At 42.5% G+C, this 17,502-nt stretch overlaps 1 protein-coding gene across 7 annotated transcripts in view; it reads right to left on the bottom strand.

Annotated features, from left to right (window-relative positions):
* Wac (WW domain containing adaptor with coiled-coil) overlaps positions 1-7,136 on the bottom strand; it is a 55,615-nt gene extending 48,479 nt beyond the window's left edge. For 3 of the 7 annotated variants that reach the window (XM_060380623.1, XM_060380620.1, XM_060380619.1), the window contains exons 1-3: positions 6,418-6,594; positions 6,038-6,075; positions 4,308-4,520 (exon numbers count right to left, since the gene is read on the bottom strand). In XM_060380623.1, coding sequence (XP_060236606.1) covers positions 4,308-4,520; positions 6,038-6,075; positions 6,418-6,458 — 292 coding nt within the window. In that variant the 5' untranslated portion in view covers positions 6,459-6,594. Of the gene's footprint in view, positions 1-4,307; positions 4,521-6,037; positions 6,076-6,170; positions 6,271-6,417; positions 6,595-7,002 lie in introns of those variants that run through there. The other 4 variants (XM_021661122.2, XM_060380622.1, XM_021661126.2 and 1 more) reach the window with 4 other exon arrangements.
* Positions 7,137-17,502: the final 10,366 nt, after the last annotated feature.

Here is a 17,502-nt window from a genome sequence, read left to right on the forward strand (position 1 = left end):
ACTCACAGAGGCAAGCAGATCTCTGTGAGTTCAAGGCTAGTTCTGGTCTACAAAGTTAGTCCCAAAGAGCTGTTACAAAGAGAAACCCTGTCTCAAACAAACAAACAAACAAACAAACAAAAAAACACATAAAACAAAACTGTCTTTTAAACAAAGTGGCCATACAAATGTTTGTATTATAAAATAGAACATGAAAAGAAGCTTTGTGACAATGACTTGTTATAACTGCTTATCAAGATTTACAAGTACACATGCTTAAACTGTGAGCATGCCTGGGTGTTTTCTAAAATTAAGGGAAAAGTAACAGAGTTGAAACATAAAACATTAAGATTACAGCACTCCAGGAGGCATAGGCAGTCAGATCTCTGAGTTCAAGGTCTGCCTGGTCTATAAAGCGAGTTCAGGACATCCAAGGCTACAAAGAAAAACCCTGTCTCAAAAAAAAAAAAAAGAAAAAATTTTGGATCACCGAGATTCTCTAGAATTGTGAAAGGTGTAGGCAAGAAGATCAGGAATTCAAAGCTAGTACTGGCCAAAGATCAAAAGATAAATGCAGTTAGGGATGAGCTGGTGAAAAAAAATTAGAGGGGTGGAAGGGCTCGCTACTAAGCCTGGACTGATTTCGATACCCATTCTCCATATGATAGGAAAGAAAAAACTTCAGACTTCCTTACATGCTCCCTACACACATATGTAAATTAAAAAAATAAGAAAAAAGCATCAGAGATGCTGAGGCAGGATGATCAAGATGGGATTAAAACCACTATAAATGAAACCCTGTGCCACCAAAAACAAAAAACAAAAGTCAGATTGCTCATCTTTCAATCTTACTGTGTTGATCACAAAATATTTCCTGTTTTTTTAACTCACCTAGGAGGATTTCTGTCACCTAGAATATTTTTGTCTACATTATTATAAAGCAGTTCTTTTAAAGAAAAAAAAAAACTACTTGTCTTCATTAACCAAAATTGCCTATCATTTATCAATCAATTTATTAAAATGCAAATATTAGTGTATCAAGTTCTATACTAACTCACTTTGTAAAAAAGAAAAGTAAGAAGTTTTATTCTTAAGTGGGAGATAGTTTCTTCCTAGAGAAACTTTTGGTATGATATAAAGTGGAAACATCTTTTTAAACAGAAAACACTAGCATGTGACAAACTGTCCTAGAGATATACACATGTGCTGTAGTAGTACTGTGTCCAGCACCAACTCTGATAGTACAAACTAATTAAAGAACTAACCACTAAGGAAAGCTTAATGAAGGCATCAGGAGGATGAAAGCCAAGTTTTAAGCTAATTCATCCCACATCAAATACTCCTGACTTTAGAACTTACCAGCACACATATGATTTCCAGACTCACCTATCATTAGTTTTATTTCCTTTTTTGTAGAATTGTAAAAACAGAGATGGTACTTGTGCTACTTTCCAGTGTCAACATGAGGGTCAAGAACAGCTCAGAACTTTCTATTATCAATGCAAAATCCTGTTTAAAATGTACCCTGATTAACACAGGGCCACTCTAAATACTATATTTTATAAAAAATATCTGGACATCATTAAGTTACATGTAGAAAACTGCAATTTATTTCCACTGATCTGTATGATTAATTTTTCAAGATATTAGTGTGTTACCCACAATGTTCAGTACCTTTTGAGGTTTGGGGTGTCTCTTTATAGACTTTAACAGCTGAGCATATATTATCCAAAAGGCTTTTCAATATTTTGACAGGCTTTCAGACTTTCTGATGAGGCATGTTCAACATACACAGAGAATGTATTATGAGAACATTTCTAGAACTGATGGGATAAAAATCATAGGTAGAAACTTTAAATCCTTAGAAGCAATACTTACTCTCTAAAATACGCATTTTTCCTTTCTACCAAAACCAATTCCCAACTTTAAGAAAATACGTAATTTACTAAACTCCCACAAATTCAGGAACCAATATAGTCAATTCAGACAATGCTCAAAGTATGTACACACACACTTATATCACATCTAAAGTACTCGAAGGTATGGATGACTACTCTAAAACTGAAGTTCTAAGTTTCATAGAAACCCTACAAAGATACCACACCCTAAGGTATTTGTACCATTTTGTTTTTCTGAGACTGTGTTTCTCTGTGTAGCCTTGGCTGTCCTGGAAGCACTTTGTACACCAGGCTGGCCTCGAAATCTGCCTATCTTTGCCTCCCTAAGTGCTGGGATTATAGGCGTGTGCTACCACACCAGGCTGAAGTTTTTTGTTTAAATTATTTACAACTCTAAGGATTCTCTCAAGACTTTCTCTTCTCTTGCTTTTAAACACATTGAGAATAATAAACACAATGAGATCCAGAGACTGTAGATTACTTCTCTAATCCCAGAGCACAGGAGGCTGAGGCAACTACAGTAATCAAATAGTAGGGCCCTGACTCAAAGAAAGACAAAGAAAAAAGTATTACATACACAGATATAATAAACTCCAAAGATGTACTCTGAATGCTAGGATAAAGACTGATTTTTATAAGAAGCAGATGGATCTCTGAGTTTTCGATCAGTCTGGCTTACCATTATCAAATTCTATGCCAGCCGGTGAGAGTCACCTCAAAGAACCAAAAGCTTAATTTAAAACAACAAAAGATTATTTTGTTATGTTTGGTTCCTAGTGTAAAGGGCTGTGACTATGAAAGAATGGTGTTATAGTATCTGTTATGCTCTAGGAAAAGAAAGAAAGGTGGAAGTAAATTACCTAGTGAACTATAATTTAGGAAATAACAGGGAGAAAATTCTGAGTAACTGCTTGCACATGGAACTTAACAACAAGGATACAAATGCCAACAGTATTTGAGTTCATTTCTGAAGGAGAATTAAAAAGTGAAAAGTACAATGCAGAGAAACAACTAAAGCACCACTTGGCCAAGTGACAACTCTAAGGCCAGCTTCAGGGCAAAGGACCAATCACAGCTTGAAGACCATACAACTCTTGGCACATGACGGACGTATGCCCGCCACTTGTTGAATGAATAAGCAAAAGGATTTGGTGAGGATCATTTCAACTCTGAAGGAACTCAATGCCTCACTGTAAGGAGATGAAATCATTTATGGATATTTTCTTGAGTGTGTAAAACTAACTTCTTTCTGGATTTCAGAATGGATGGCCTAATTGGGTCCAGTTGTTAAAAAAAAAAAAAAAGAAAGACTTCCAATCAAGTACCATGTGTCAACAGCTCAAAATACAGCACACTAAAAGTACAAATTATTGTTGTCCCCCAATTAGATTTTAATGAGCACTGAAGAGTGACTGGTGGATGTTATTATTACCCTAGGATGCATGGAATACTAAAGAAAATTCATCCATAAAACTGACAATAATCTCCTTAGTATCCAAGATTCTCCAACACTTGAATAAGCTAATGCTACTCTTTCACTACAGTATTCTACTATGGGTCTTCTCTGGTTTTCAATTAATACTATGTGATTAGATGTTATCTACTTGAGCAATGCAAAGTCTTACTTTTAATTACCTTAGTGAAATTATTTTGTCCCACAAGTTAGGTTTTAGAAGCAAAATGTTACATTCATAAATTGAGCAAAGTCAGTCTGAAAATATACTTATTCCCTGTCCCCACCACAGTCTGAGCAGGTAACAAAAAGCTATCAACACTGTAAAAACAAAACAAAACAAAACAAAACAAAACAAAACAAAACAACCTAAGGCTCACTTAATCTTCCTCAGCTGTACAGCTCATTAGAGGCCAGCCTTGATATTAGGGCCTATTTCAAAAGGCAAAATAAGAATTTTTAAGAAAGGACTGTTTTTAAACACCAAAAGGACTCCAGGAAAAAATAAATATAAAATTTTAAACGGGTCGAATAAAAACTTATTTCCTGAATCACAAAACAAAATAAAAAAAAAAAAAAACTTTTTAATGGTGATAGTTACCTTGATAAACCTCTTCTTTAAATGTATCATTACAATTAAATTTTGAACATCTTACGAAATGTTTTGAAGGACCCATGACTTCAAACTAAACAGAAATCCTTAAAAAACTCAAAGTTCCTTTCTTGGAAAACTGTTCAGAAACTCTCCTATCATTAGTAAACATTTAGAAGACTATTCGTAACTGCATCATCATCAAATACTGTCTAGCCTCGTTTTCCCAGTGACTGCTGAATTAAAACAAGCACGCAAACAAACAAACCTGGATTCAAACTTGGCAACATCAGCACATAGTAACTTCCTTAAATTGAACATGCTAACTGCACTCTTTTCTTCAGAAGTCCACAGATAGGATAGTTTGGGCCAGAAAGCTACTTACCACCTTCCCTTTCTCTAACTCTCTGAGTATGCACATTTTTGGCCTTATTGTGACCTGTGCTGTCACTGTACTTGTTTTCAGGACTATCGGATCTCCGAAACATTTTGTTTGGTGGCGAAGGATCTGCGGCGTCTCGCATCTTTTCATGTCTGTGATCACCACTACTGGGGTGACTTTTTGACGAATACTTAAGTGCCTGTAAGACATCACCCCCCAAAAGGGAGACAGAGAGAAAATTGAAACTTTAAACTCAATTTCCCACTTAAACTGCAACTTTTGTTAACTTCACTTACATCAAAACTCAGAATTCCCATTTTCAGTACTTCCCTTATTCTGAGATCTAAATGCTTGTGTTATTATGCAACTTGTAGTAAAAAATGTAACAAAACACCAAAAAAGAAAAACGCCCTATTTTATCATGTAAACTTTAAAAAACAAGTATCTTGGCAGGCTGATCCACCAGAAAAAGATCTTCAAAACTAACAACACTTTTTGAGAGCTTAAACTACAATCCATGCATCCTCTACGACTAATGAATCCATGCACATCTGAAAATAAGCATATTTTATAACCTTATTCTTAAAAAACACAAGTTTTTCCAGTTTTTTGATTCAAATAAAGCGCTATCCATAATTTACATGCTCTTGCAATACTTTAAGCTCTTTAAATACTTTTAAACTGTAAGATTATGTTATGTGCCCAAACAAACTGATACATGAACATTTCTTAAGCCTAACTCAAAATGCCCTGAAAATTACGGTTTTACTCCGCAGGTGTCTTAAAAACAGAAGGTATCAGTCCTTCCCAAGGAGTAGTTACAAGAGGGAGGGACGTCAATACTGTTTGACTCATGCAAATATTCTGACATGGGAAAGCTCCTGCACAGTAGTAACACGAGTTATCGGGTTCGAAACATGCTTTCTCTCCTGCCAGCCTAGTGGCCTCCCGACTGTAATCCTGCACTCGGAAGACAAGAGTAAAATTGGAAGCCAGCCCGAACCACAGAACCCTGAGGAAGACCAGACCTGATCCTATTCTTTTATTCTTTAAAAGTGATTAGAGGCATAAGGTATTTACTTCTGTTGTCATCAGAGTTACTGCCCGGAGAACAGCAAATCTTTAAAACTTTACATGCAAAACTTTCAGTAACAATAGACAGCCAGAATCATCTCTATTAGCATTAAGTACCCAAGCGACCAAAGGTTTAAATTAACTGAAACAGAACCAAAACTCTTCCCTTGAAAGAGAATTGGAACCAAAAAATAAAACAGTGTCTTGTAAGAGTACGTATACAACCGTAACTCACTCAGGTACTTCTCTCTAGCCATCCGTCTACTTTTAAATCCGTCACACTTATCTTTCGGCTCCCCACTACACTAGGAAGCCAGCGTGCTTTTGAAGTCACCTATCACAGTGACTCCTCAGCACTCAAACCCAGCCAGGTCTTCCTGGTTGCAATTTTTCTTAGAAGAGAAAAAAAAAAAAAAAAAAAAAAAAGGACAAAACAAAACCCTGAATTTCCTCGGGTCACCGCTCAACATGAGTCCCGAGACGACTCTGGAGAAGGCTACCGGAACCCAACACCCAATTTTAAGCGGGCCAGTCCGTGCCACTTTCAGATTTGTTGCACCGAAGGGCCTGCAGCGACTTCTGAAGCCTGCGCTCGAGTAGCCGTCCCTCCCTTCCCCCTCCGACCCCTTCCAACCCCTCCGCCCCGGGATCCGCTGGTACCTGGAAAGGCTGCGAGTCCCCCCTCCGGTCGTGACAGCTGAAAGACACAAGGGCCATGGCGTGAGACACCGCGGGAAAGGAAGAAAGCAAATGCCCCGGCCGCCCCTCCCCGCGGGCCGCCGACGAACGTACCGGCGCCGCTTTGCGCGCCGCGGACGCTCCCCGGGCTCCCCGGCCCGGCTCGGGACTGCGGCCGCGGCCTCGGCCCGCTCGCCGAGCCCGCCGGGCCCCCCAGGCCGCCCGCCCGGCCCGGCCCGGCCCGCCGCCGCCGGATCAGGGTTAACAACAAAAATGGCGGCGCGGCCAGCTCCCGATAAGGACGCCCGCCCTCCCGCCCGCCCTCCGCCGCGGCCCGGCCCGAAACGAAAAGACGATTTACCCATCACTGAGTCTCTGCTGTTTCCTCGCATACATTACCATCAATGCCCGGCTGTGTGTGTGTGTCGGGGAGGGGGAGAGCGGCCGCGAGGCGGGCGGACGGGCGGGGGGGCGCGCGCGCGGGCGGGAGGGCGGCGGGCGAGCGGCCCCGGCACCAGGGCTCGGCGCAGCCTCGGCGGCTCGCGACACCTCCCCGTTACTGGCGCCGGCGGTCCCGGGCCATCGCCCTCCGTCAGCACCGCTCAGGATCGGCCGGGTCAGCGGCGCCAACTACGCGGCGGCAGCGCGAGCCCGGGGGGAGGGGGCGAGAGGCCGCGTTCGGGGTCCCCTCGGAGAGCGAGCGCCTCCTGCACCTTCCCCTCCTCCTGCTCCGCCGCGCCTGCCCTCCTCCTCCCCCCCCACGCCGCCGCCGGGTCCTCCTCGCCACCTCCTGCCGCTGCCGCTGCTACCGCCGCCGCCGCCGCCGCCGTTCCACCAACTACATCCGGGCAACTCGGCCGCGGCCGCCTTCGGGAGCGCTCGGCAGTTTCCGCCACACCCCCTCCTGCCCGCCCCGCGCGGCTCGAGAACGCCGCCTTCGGCAAACCTCGGCTCGCTCCCGCCCTCCTCTTCCTCCGAGGCCCGGGCCGCCCGCGCCGCGACCCGCCGAGCCCTTTCCGGCCGCTGCTCTGCCTCACGCTCGGATCCGGCCGCTCCCGCTCCCGTCCCCGCTCTAGGGGTAGTCGTGCTCGGGGGTCTGCGGGAGGCGGGCCCCGGGGCCTCCGGGCTGCGCGGAGCGGGGGCCGCCTTCGGGAGGAGAACCGCGGGGCGCGAGGGACGCCATCTCGGACTAAATGCGGAGCGGCGGCAGCGGCGGCTGCGCGTGCGCCCAGAGGCGCAACGGCGGCGGGGGCGGGGTGGCCTCCGCGAGCCGGCCGCGGCCCCCGCCCCTCGGGCCCCGCGCGGGGTCGACGAGCCCCTAATTGGGCGGCCGGGACGGTTGCCGCGGAGCCTCGGCGGGCCGCGGCGGAAGTCGGCCTCCGCCGGCCACCGGGACCCGGAGCCGCGGCGGCGGCTGGTGCTGGCCCCCCGCCGGCGGGGTGCGCGACTCCGGGACGCAGGCCTCGGCGCTGCGGACTGGAGGCCCCGGCCGCACGGTGAAACAGAGCCTTCCCGCCGCGACCTCCCGGTTCCCTCGTGGTTCCGCCTCTCCCTTGGAGAGTGCGGGCGCGGAGCAAGCGTGCGGCGCACCAAGTGAGGCTGCTGTACTTGATTTGGGATCCACGGGGAGGAAACACCGGTGGCAGTCTTTTCCTGGAGATAGTCGAATGGTGTGTTATTCCTTCCCTGAACGTGGAGTTAACAGAATCTCAGTAGGCAGAAGAGAGGAAGATAAAACACATCAGAGGAAAAAAAAAAATAGCACTTCAAGGAAATAAAGCATGGAGAAGATTCTTTGGTGTCCAGCGAGTTACAACTGTGTTAAGTCTAATTCGTGTACTGCTGGAAGAGATCTGGAAATCACAGCTGAAAAAAATTTAAAAAGAATGATAACGTGCGCTTGTCAGATCTACTTGTCAAATGTTAAGATTGTTACGAAAACTAGTAAAAAGCCTGCTCAATGCCCACGGAAGTTGGCAGTAACTAAAAAAGGTCGGTGCGTGAGATAAGAGAGAAGGGATGGGGAGGGCTAGAGCGAAAAGTCATTTGTAACGTTTTTGTAGCAAAGATTAACACAAAATGCTCTGGATGGGGTTAGTCTCTCTCCCCCGTAAGGGCCCTTCGGTCCACTCCCAAACACCGAGTTGGAAGAGGACAAAAGTAATACAGGTCTTGCATAGAAATTCTAAGGACTGGCATCGTTATTCCTTGTTCCCTTTTGATAAAATAGCACAGAACTGAGCTGTGGAGGAAATGTTCCCAGACTGAGTGATTCTTCCTATTTGCAAATGTAGTTACACCGTAAAAGTCACTTGTCGCCCTCAGTGTACATAGATCTGGGAATATTAACGTCTCTGATAACTGTTCTCTGCTTCGTTAGTTGGTCTCTCATACTGTAAACAACTGTCCTTTCCATTATATATGTAGTGTCGCGGTTTCCATAATTCTTGTGCTTTTGTCTTGGTGGCTTTGTTATTTGAATGTCGCCCAGAGCTAACTGCAGCTTTCTAGGATTCTTAAACACAGTAAGGATCTGGTAAGTATCAAGAAAACCTGGGCTAGATTAGTTTTATTCAGGCATATTATTAGTGCTTTTGGATATGAGTGTCCTGTAATGCTTATAATTATTTTCAAAACATGTCTTCAAACAAACACATAAAATTCTCATATGTTGATCACTTGATGAAAACAAACCAGAAGCTTACAGGGACTTAACCTTGTTAGTCAAAGAACAGTGTCTATGATTATTTTATTAATATCTACTACATCTAACAAAGGTTTCATTTATTGAGACGGGGGTAAATCAAAGTATTATCTCATTTTAAAAAATCTCTTGCCTGTGGCTGGAGATAAATAAAGCTTAGTGGTTGTGCGCACTAGCTGTTCTTCCAGAGAGCCTGAACTCACTTCCTAGCACCTGTAAAAGTAAATAAGTACCTAGTGCCAGCTGAGATAAATCCATGGAAAATACTCCCAATTCCTTTCCTCCTTTATACCATTTAAATTATCTAATAATTATACAATAAAGACACAGGAGGTACAAAAACCTGTTCGCTCAGAAAGGTACCTTTATTTTCCGAACTATATAGAAAATATCTATAAGCCTGATTCTACAACTTAAACTACTAGCTTCTTAGAAAACTTTTTTCTCCAAACCCAAGAGGGCTCCTTAGCGCTTTTTCCTAGAATTCTGTTTTACCTGTATCCTGCCAGCTACACTTCTCTTGTTATTCTGAAAGCCCAAAGAGAAAGCTCTATCAAAGGTCCAATTACTAGCTCCTCTTTACTCTTTCCAGGCTGAATGGTGTCACCATCATGGTGGAGGGCTCCAAGTCAAGTTAGTAGGGGGCATTTCACCTTTAAGGCCACCCAGGTGACTTTGCCTAAAGTCATAAATACCACAGGATTCCCCCTACCCCAAAGCATCTTGCCTTAAAATAGGCAGGAATTTTCCATTCTTGAGAGTTCTTATCCTTGGAGGCACACCCAAACTGTATCCCTTGAGGACACACCTAACTTCATCTTACAAACACAGTATTTAGGCTTTTATATTTTGCTAACAGGTTTTCTATGATGTTGGTGGATGGTTTTGTGCTAATTCATGTGCTCAGAGATCTAGCTGCAGTCGGACGTGGGCATTGTCATTTCTATGAAGAAACTCCTGTATCAATGTTGTATAAAAAATGGTTAATAAAGAGCTGATCATGGGGGCTGGAGAGATGGCTCAGAGGTTAAGAGCACTGACTGCTCCGAGGGTCCTGAGTTCAAATCCCAGCAACCACATGGTTGGCTCACAGCCATCTATAATGAGTTCTGGTGCATAATGAGATCTGGTGTACACATAATAAAAATAAAAAATAATTAAAAAAAAAAGAGCTGATCAGCCTATTACTGGGCAGAGAGGACAGGAAGTAGGACTTGTGATCCCAGTGGAAGGTTGTCTAAGGTAGGGGCCAGAGAAAGGAGAGGAAGGAGGAGATTGCCATGAGGACAGACAAATGGAGCAGAAGCAGCCAAGGCTTGACTAAAATGGCCAGAAATGTGGTACATGGCTGGGAAGTAGCCTGGCTAGCATATCAGGTTGGAATAAATATCTGCTTAGCTGGTGCTTTTGAACTTACTAATACATCTAATTGGTCCCTGTGTCATAATTTGGGAGCTGAAACTGGTAGAAAATCTACATACTTTATTCAACACTATGTGCAATAAACAAATGTCCTGTAACACTCTTAGTGGTCTATGGCACGGTTCTGTTTAATTTGCTACGGGATATACCTTCAGCAGGACAGCCCCCTTTTCCTAGTAACCTCTCCCCCTACCTCTGGTCAGTGGGTTGGAAGGGAGGTAGAAGTGTGTTTAAGGACAGTATATAAAGTAGGTTTGTTGAAAAATCTAAGCCTACATGTGGCACCAGCTGAGGCTTAGGCACAATGGATAACTTATTCTCATGTAGTGGAGGAATCATCAGGTTTTGGTGGATTGGCAATGTTTTGTAAGGAGGTAGAGGCTCCTGCTGCTGGGTGGTCTCCTGCCTTGCTCCCAGAGGGTGTTTTCTGGTTTTGCTTCGTAGTCTTAGTATATTCCATTTTAAAAAACATTGGGGGGAAGCTGAAAACTCAGAAGGTTCACTTAATACTCCTGTGTTAGAAAGGATTGCCAGAGCTGGCTATGCACCTAGAGAGTTTGCCTAGAGAGCTTGAAGTGCTTGGAAAGGAAAAAGAGCCAGTGGGAGAACAGGGTTCAGGCTTGGTGTCTGACTTAGGGAATTTCTCACTGTGAAAGAGGGAAGCAAACTAGGCTGGATGGCAGATTGCCACTCGCCTTGTTCCATGTACTTTTGCAATCAGGTGCCCAGGACAAGGGGCCAGGAAGAGCAGGGTGCTGTCCAGGGTGGAAGGCTTAGAGTTGAGCCCAGTGTGAGTGACACCAGAGCCTGCAGCTACACAGGCAGCATCAGCCTTCCTGGTCTTTGTGCAGTATATGCCTGCAAGTGATGGTGGTGAGACTTATGATGAGAGGACACAGTGTCCAATAGACATGCTAGATCTCAAGAGTGTTGTTTTTTTTTTTTTTAAGAGTATTGTGTGGTATGGGGCGCATTCACCATTTGTTAAACAAGTATTAAGTAACTGGGCTATGCAAAACAGACTTACTCCCCAAGATTGAAAGGGTTTGGTGTCAGCTGTTCTAGAAGCTGGTCAACAGTTGCAATGGTTATTGTGGTAGAGGGACAAAGCATTGAAAACGGAACAACGTGTAGCTGGAGAGGACTCAGAGGTTAAGAGCACTGGCTGCTCATCCAGAGGTCCTGAGTTCAATTCCCAGCAACCACATGATGGCTCACAACCATCTCTAATGAGATCTGGTGTCCTTTTCTGGTGTTCGGGTGTACATACAGATGACATTGTATACATAATAAATAAATCTTTAAAAAAAAGGAAATGGAACAACGTAATATAGCAAGGGCGATAAATGTTAAAAACCTAATGCTTGGGGAAGGGCGTTACGCTGATTGCCGGCGCCCCCTGAGCAAAGTCAAACAGTTCTTGAGTGAGGATTGAAATAAAACCAACACACTACACATGGGATCAGTTTGAGAGGGCTGCCAGCAGAAACACCACAATTCCTTTTTATAGTCAGAGCAAAGCACTTCGATACAATGAAGGGGTTCATCGAGAAGTCAAACTTGTTTACCTTGTCCACTTGTCTGTGTGATCCTCACACAAGCAAAAGGAAATGAACTTGGCAAAACATCCTACCTATCCCTGTCTCGAGGTGAAGGCCAGGATGAAAACAAGCAGCTCTCCACAGCTGATTTGCAAGAACAAATCTGGTCTGATAACGTCATAATTGAAAAATGTCATACTGCGGCTTTAAGAGCATGGGATATGGCTGAGCACCCGGGGTAGGGGAGACAACACCTCCGTTACTAAGGTAATACAAGGCCCTGGAGAAGCAGCGCTGACTTCCTGCAACGATTGACTACAGCTGTCAACGGAGCCATATCAGACCAAGCAGTCATCGATGGAGATCTTGGCTTTTGAAAATAGAATGCAAGGGAGTAATCAGAGCATTAAAAGCAAGAGCAGACCCAGTAGACAAATGGGTAAGAGAGACAACTGATATTGGCTCTCAGGAGCATCATGCCAATTATCATAGGACAAGCCATAGCTAGAAATCTCGGAAATCAAAATGCCCCGTGTTTTAATTGAGGCGAATTTGGTCATATTGTAAGGCTAGAAGCTTCAGAGCTCAAAATAGCAGGCACACTGACTCTGGAGAAAACGTATTTGTGAAAGAGAACAAGCAGTTTCTGGCTGCAATGGAATGCAAAAGTTTCCAGGTTTTTGTAGCTGCTGTGGCAAGGGAAAACATTGGTTTAGGGATTGTAAGTTCAAAAGACACAAGGCAATCTTTTGCCATCAGAAAATGAATGAGGGGGCTTGTCACCTTAAGGCCCCGTGTTGGAGGTTAGTCTAATAATTACTGGCCCGTAAGATCTGGTTACTGCCTGCCAGATATACCCATCCGTGTGTAAATCTGCCTAAGACATACCTGACTGGTTGATTAAACATTCTATACCTGAGTAGGGCAGAATGGGGTAGGTGTGGCTAGGGTTTTTGAGGAGAATCACGAGAAACAGGAAGAAGAGGATGCCACTATGGGTTAACCTGGAGAAGAAACCAGTGGGTCTGGGAAGAAGGACTCCAATAATGGCATGAAAAGGCCCAGATAAAGAATAAAAGCAAGTGTTTATAAGATGATAGTTGGAAGACGGGATGGTTAAGGAGGATGGCATTAGTTGGGGCTGGGAGATGGATAGTGAGACTATTCAGACAGTGTAGATAGGAATATCTGCCCAGCCCAATGTGAATGAGGCAATTATAAATCTAACAGCTGTCTATGTCATATTATTAGATATATAATATCTAATAATGGTTAGATAATACCATCGTGATGAAACATAGGGTAAAAATATTAAACATTATATAGCACAACAGCCCCGCAAGAAACAATGTGAGCTATCCTCCTTCTGTCTGCCAGGAGGAAAATCATAACTTAAGTATTGATGATCTAATGCATGCTACTGAAGCAATGCAGCTTTGGATCTGGCCCCTCTTAACACTATCCTCAAATGTTGAATGTTACAAGAAAACCACTGGTATTTATGCTCCTTTACCTTCAGGAACAGTAGGAATAATCCTGGGAAGAAATGGATTAACTTCTCAAGGATTTATTGTTCATCCAGCTATCATATATGGGGACTGAAAGGAAGAAATTAAAATTATGTCTTATGTGAAAAGGAGATGCAAATTAATGCAGGAAATAGAATTGCTCAGTTGTTACTGTTTCCTTTCATCAATGACAAGGCCACTCCAGTGAAAAGAACAGGAGCTTTGGGAGTTCTGGCAAACAGTGGTTAATGATCACAGACCCATTGATGGTACAAATGAGTTGTGTTGAAATAGAAGGTTTAGGAGATACAGGAGCTGATGTCACTATACTTTTCCAAAAGTCTTGGAATCCTAATTGGCCACTTCAGAAGGTTTATACACAGTTTATAGGAATTGGAAAATTATCTCAAACAAGACAAAGTGTAGAGTGGATTAAATGTGTGAGACCAGAAGGGTAAACAGAGAAGTTGAGACCCTGTGTGGCTGACATACCAATAAATGTATGGGGAAGAGATCTTTTACAACAATTGGGTATTCAAATTAATATTCCTGCAATCCCAGGGACAGATAATAAGGAAATTAGGGGTGATATGGTAGGTGCTCCTGGAAAAGGTATTGATACAAGTGAATAAGAACAAGCACAAGTTGTGCCCATTGTGCAAACACAGGACACCACAGGGATTGAGCTGAAATACCAACAGCCTTGTCCTTAAAATGGTTATTGAACAGACCTGTGTGATAAGAGCAATGGCTAATAAAAGAAAAATTACAGGCACTTGAACAACTGGTATAAGAGCAGCTGGAGACTCCACAGAAGAGTCTACCAGGCAATGGAATTCCCCTGTGTTTGTTGTAAAAAATCAGGAAAGTGGAGGGTGATAATGGATTTCAGAGCAGTAAACGGAGTCATTCAACCAATGGGTCCTTTACAGCCTGGAATTCCTTTACCCTCTTTGTTACCTAGATGATGGCCTATAATAATAATTGACGTTAAAGGTTGCTTTTTCACAATACACTTGCATGAACAGGATAGGGAAAGGCTTCCTTAGTAACTAGTCTGAATAACAGTGATCCAATAAAAAGATAGCATTGGAAGTTACTTCCACAGGGAATGTTAAATAGTCTAACTTTCTGTCAATATTTTGTGCAACAACCTTCAGAAATCATTCATTTCCTCAATCTATCATGTATCATTACATGGATGGTATTTTTTTAAGATTTATTTATTTATTATGCATACAGTGCTCTGCTTGTGTGTACACCTGCACATCAGAGTGAGCTACCATGTTGCTGGGAATTGAACTCAGGACCTCTGGAAGAGCAGTCAGTGCTCTTAACCTCTGAGCCATCTTTCCAGCCCCATGGATGATATTTTTTTTTTTTTGGCTCATTCTAATGCAGATACTTTAGAGAAAATATGTAAGGAAACACAAAGACTTCTGCCATTCTGGGCGTTATAGATTGCTCACAAAAAATACAAAGAGATTAGTTATTTGGGTTATAAAATCAGTCAGCAATAAATTCAACTGTAAGATGTACAGATTTGTAGGGACCAATTTCAAACTCTTTTTTGTTGTTGTTGTTAAAAGGGAATTGGATTCTATTACATATGGTTGTGAACCACCATGTGGTTGTTGGGTATTGAACTCAGGACCTAAGGAAAAGCAGCCATTGCTCTTAACCACTGAGCCACCTCTCCAACCTTTTTCTGTTTTTGTTGTTGTTAAGAGGGAATTGGATTCCAATTTCAAACTCTTATCAATTTTCAAAAATTAATGAGTGATTTTTAACTGGCTGAGGTTTACAATTGGATTAAGTACTTATGAGTTAAGTAATCTCTTTCAAACACTACAAGAAGATTCAAACTTAAACAGTCCAAGATGTCTAGCAGCTGAAGCAATAAAAGAGTTAACTCTGGTAGAAAAATGACTGCAAGATGCATATGTGGATTGCATTGATCCTAATCTTGATTGTATTTTGGTCATTTTTCTTTCAACTCATTTTCCTACTAGGCTCATTGTGCAAAGGAAAGAATATTATAGAATGGATTTTCTTAGCACATAAACAAAGTAAAAAATTGAAGACATATAGAAAAGATTTCTGAATTAGTTATAAAAGGTAGAATAAGACTATAACAATTGTCAAGAACAGACCCAGCCAAAATTAGTAGTAGTTCTTACTAATGGTCAGATTATGCCATTGCAGGTAATCAATGAAGGTTGGCAAAGAGTTTGTAATAACTTCTTGGGAGACATTAATAACAAACATCCTAAAAGCAAATGTATACAGTTTAAAAAACTCAGACCTAATTGTATTCTTCCATGCATTGCAAAAAGCACACCAATTCCAGAGGCACTGATATTCTATAGTGATTCAAACAAGATGGGCATGGCAGGTAATAAGTCAGACAAGATAAGCAAGGTGATCAAAGGTCCATATACCTCAGTTCAAAACTCAGAATTGTATGTAATCCTTACAGTATGATTATATTTTCCTGACTCTCTTAATATAATTACTGATTCTTTATATGCAGAAAGAGTTGTTTTGCATATAGAGATTGCTGAATCTGTTCCTGATACACAGGTGGCTCTTCACTCAGAGGTCGTTTGTCAGAAATATTTAAAAGCACATCTATTATGTATTGCCATCTAGACAAGAATTATAGCTGGGATAAAAAAAATAGACACATCAAAAAAAGGCTCAGAGAAAAATGGTAACATGAAATATTTTTGAGGGATTGAAGCTTTTAAAGTTCCAATTTATATTGAACACGGTAGCTTGAGTTGGAACATCAACACTGGCCAGATGGAGACAAAAGGATCAGAAGTTCAAGGTCATCTTTCATTTTGAGTAAGTTTGTGGCTGCATGAGACCAAAAGTTCTAATTCTAAACCATCACTTCTGCCTAGGATTCGGGCTCACATCAGGAAGTAAAAGTTTAGAGGCATTGTGAGCCGTCTACCTGAAACCTGAAGGCATGCTATAATGCAAACGGAGCCTACGGACAAAGACCTTCTTGTCTTTTTTTTTATTCCAGAGACTGAAGGAAAGATCTGTTGAGACATACTAGTTGACCATTAGGCCAACAGAACAGAGACTTCACAGATGCACAATAATGAAAAAAAGCCTTCCTAGATGTCTCAAATATATACTATTACTAGAAACGTGTTAGAACACAGTTTATAAAGGTGGAATATATGTCAGTAGAATTATTAGAAAGGTGATGATCTAGAGGAGAAAGATTTTATGTACCATGCAAACTAAGTGGGTATGCAGAACACTGAGTTAAGACGATTCCCTAGGGCAGTTACTAAGAAAGAAACTGAAGAGATTCAACATGATTAGCCACAAAGTGCTTCACTGGGGCTGCGAAGATGGCTCAGCAGTTAAGAGCACCGGCTGCTTTTCCAGAGGACCTGGGTTCAATTCCCAGCACCCCCCCCCCTTACAACTGTCTGTAACTCCAATTCCAGGGGCTCTGACACCCTCACACCGACATAAGTGCAGACAAAATACCAGTCAGGAGCTCTACAAAAAGAATTATTAAATAATGAAAGCCCTCGGCCTATAGAAGAAAGGAGTGAGGACAGGACTGAGCAACAAAAAGTTATGAGCAAATGGCAAAGCACACTCAACTGCAACAGAGAAATTGGCAGGATGGATTTTTCTTTGTAAATATTTTTAGTAGTGCGTGTCAACAAGGCACAAGAGGATTAAAAGTGACAAGACAGTATTGTGGGCTCTTTTGCATTTTGATACCAGGGTACGAGAGATGACTAGATAATTTAGCAAGAACATACATTTATCTTCCTGGACATCTCGGGGCTGGGAAGCCCGATTTCAATTCGTATGCAGATTTGGTCGTCTGATTAGTACTGTGCTGTGCCCTCATAATGGCACCTTATTCCGCATCCTTTACAGGAGAAAAACACTGCCTATTTGCAAAGTGGAAAGAAGAAAGGCAAAAAGAACCCAAACTCCTCCATACAGGGAGGAATCCTCACAACTTACATTTTAATGCCTTCTACAAATAAGCAACACCTGAATTAAATAGCAACACCTGAATTTTTAAAGATTCTTTTGTTCCATAGGTATGCGTCTTTTGTCTGTATTTATGACTGTGCACCATGGGTACATGTGCCTGTGAAGGCCAGAAGAGGTTGTTGGCTCCCCTAGGACTGGAGTTAAAGACAGTTATGAACTGCCATGTGGGTACTGGGCATCAAACCCAATTCCTCCGGAAGAACAGCAAGTGCTTTTAACTGCTGAGC

The sequence above is a fragment of the Meriones unguiculatus genome, chromosome 3 (assembly GCF_030254825.1).
Source record: "Meriones unguiculatus strain TT.TT164.6M chromosome 3, Bangor_MerUng_6.1, whole genome shotgun sequence".
Taxonomy (NCBI): domain Eukaryota; kingdom Metazoa; phylum Chordata; class Mammalia; order Rodentia; family Muridae; genus Meriones; species Meriones unguiculatus.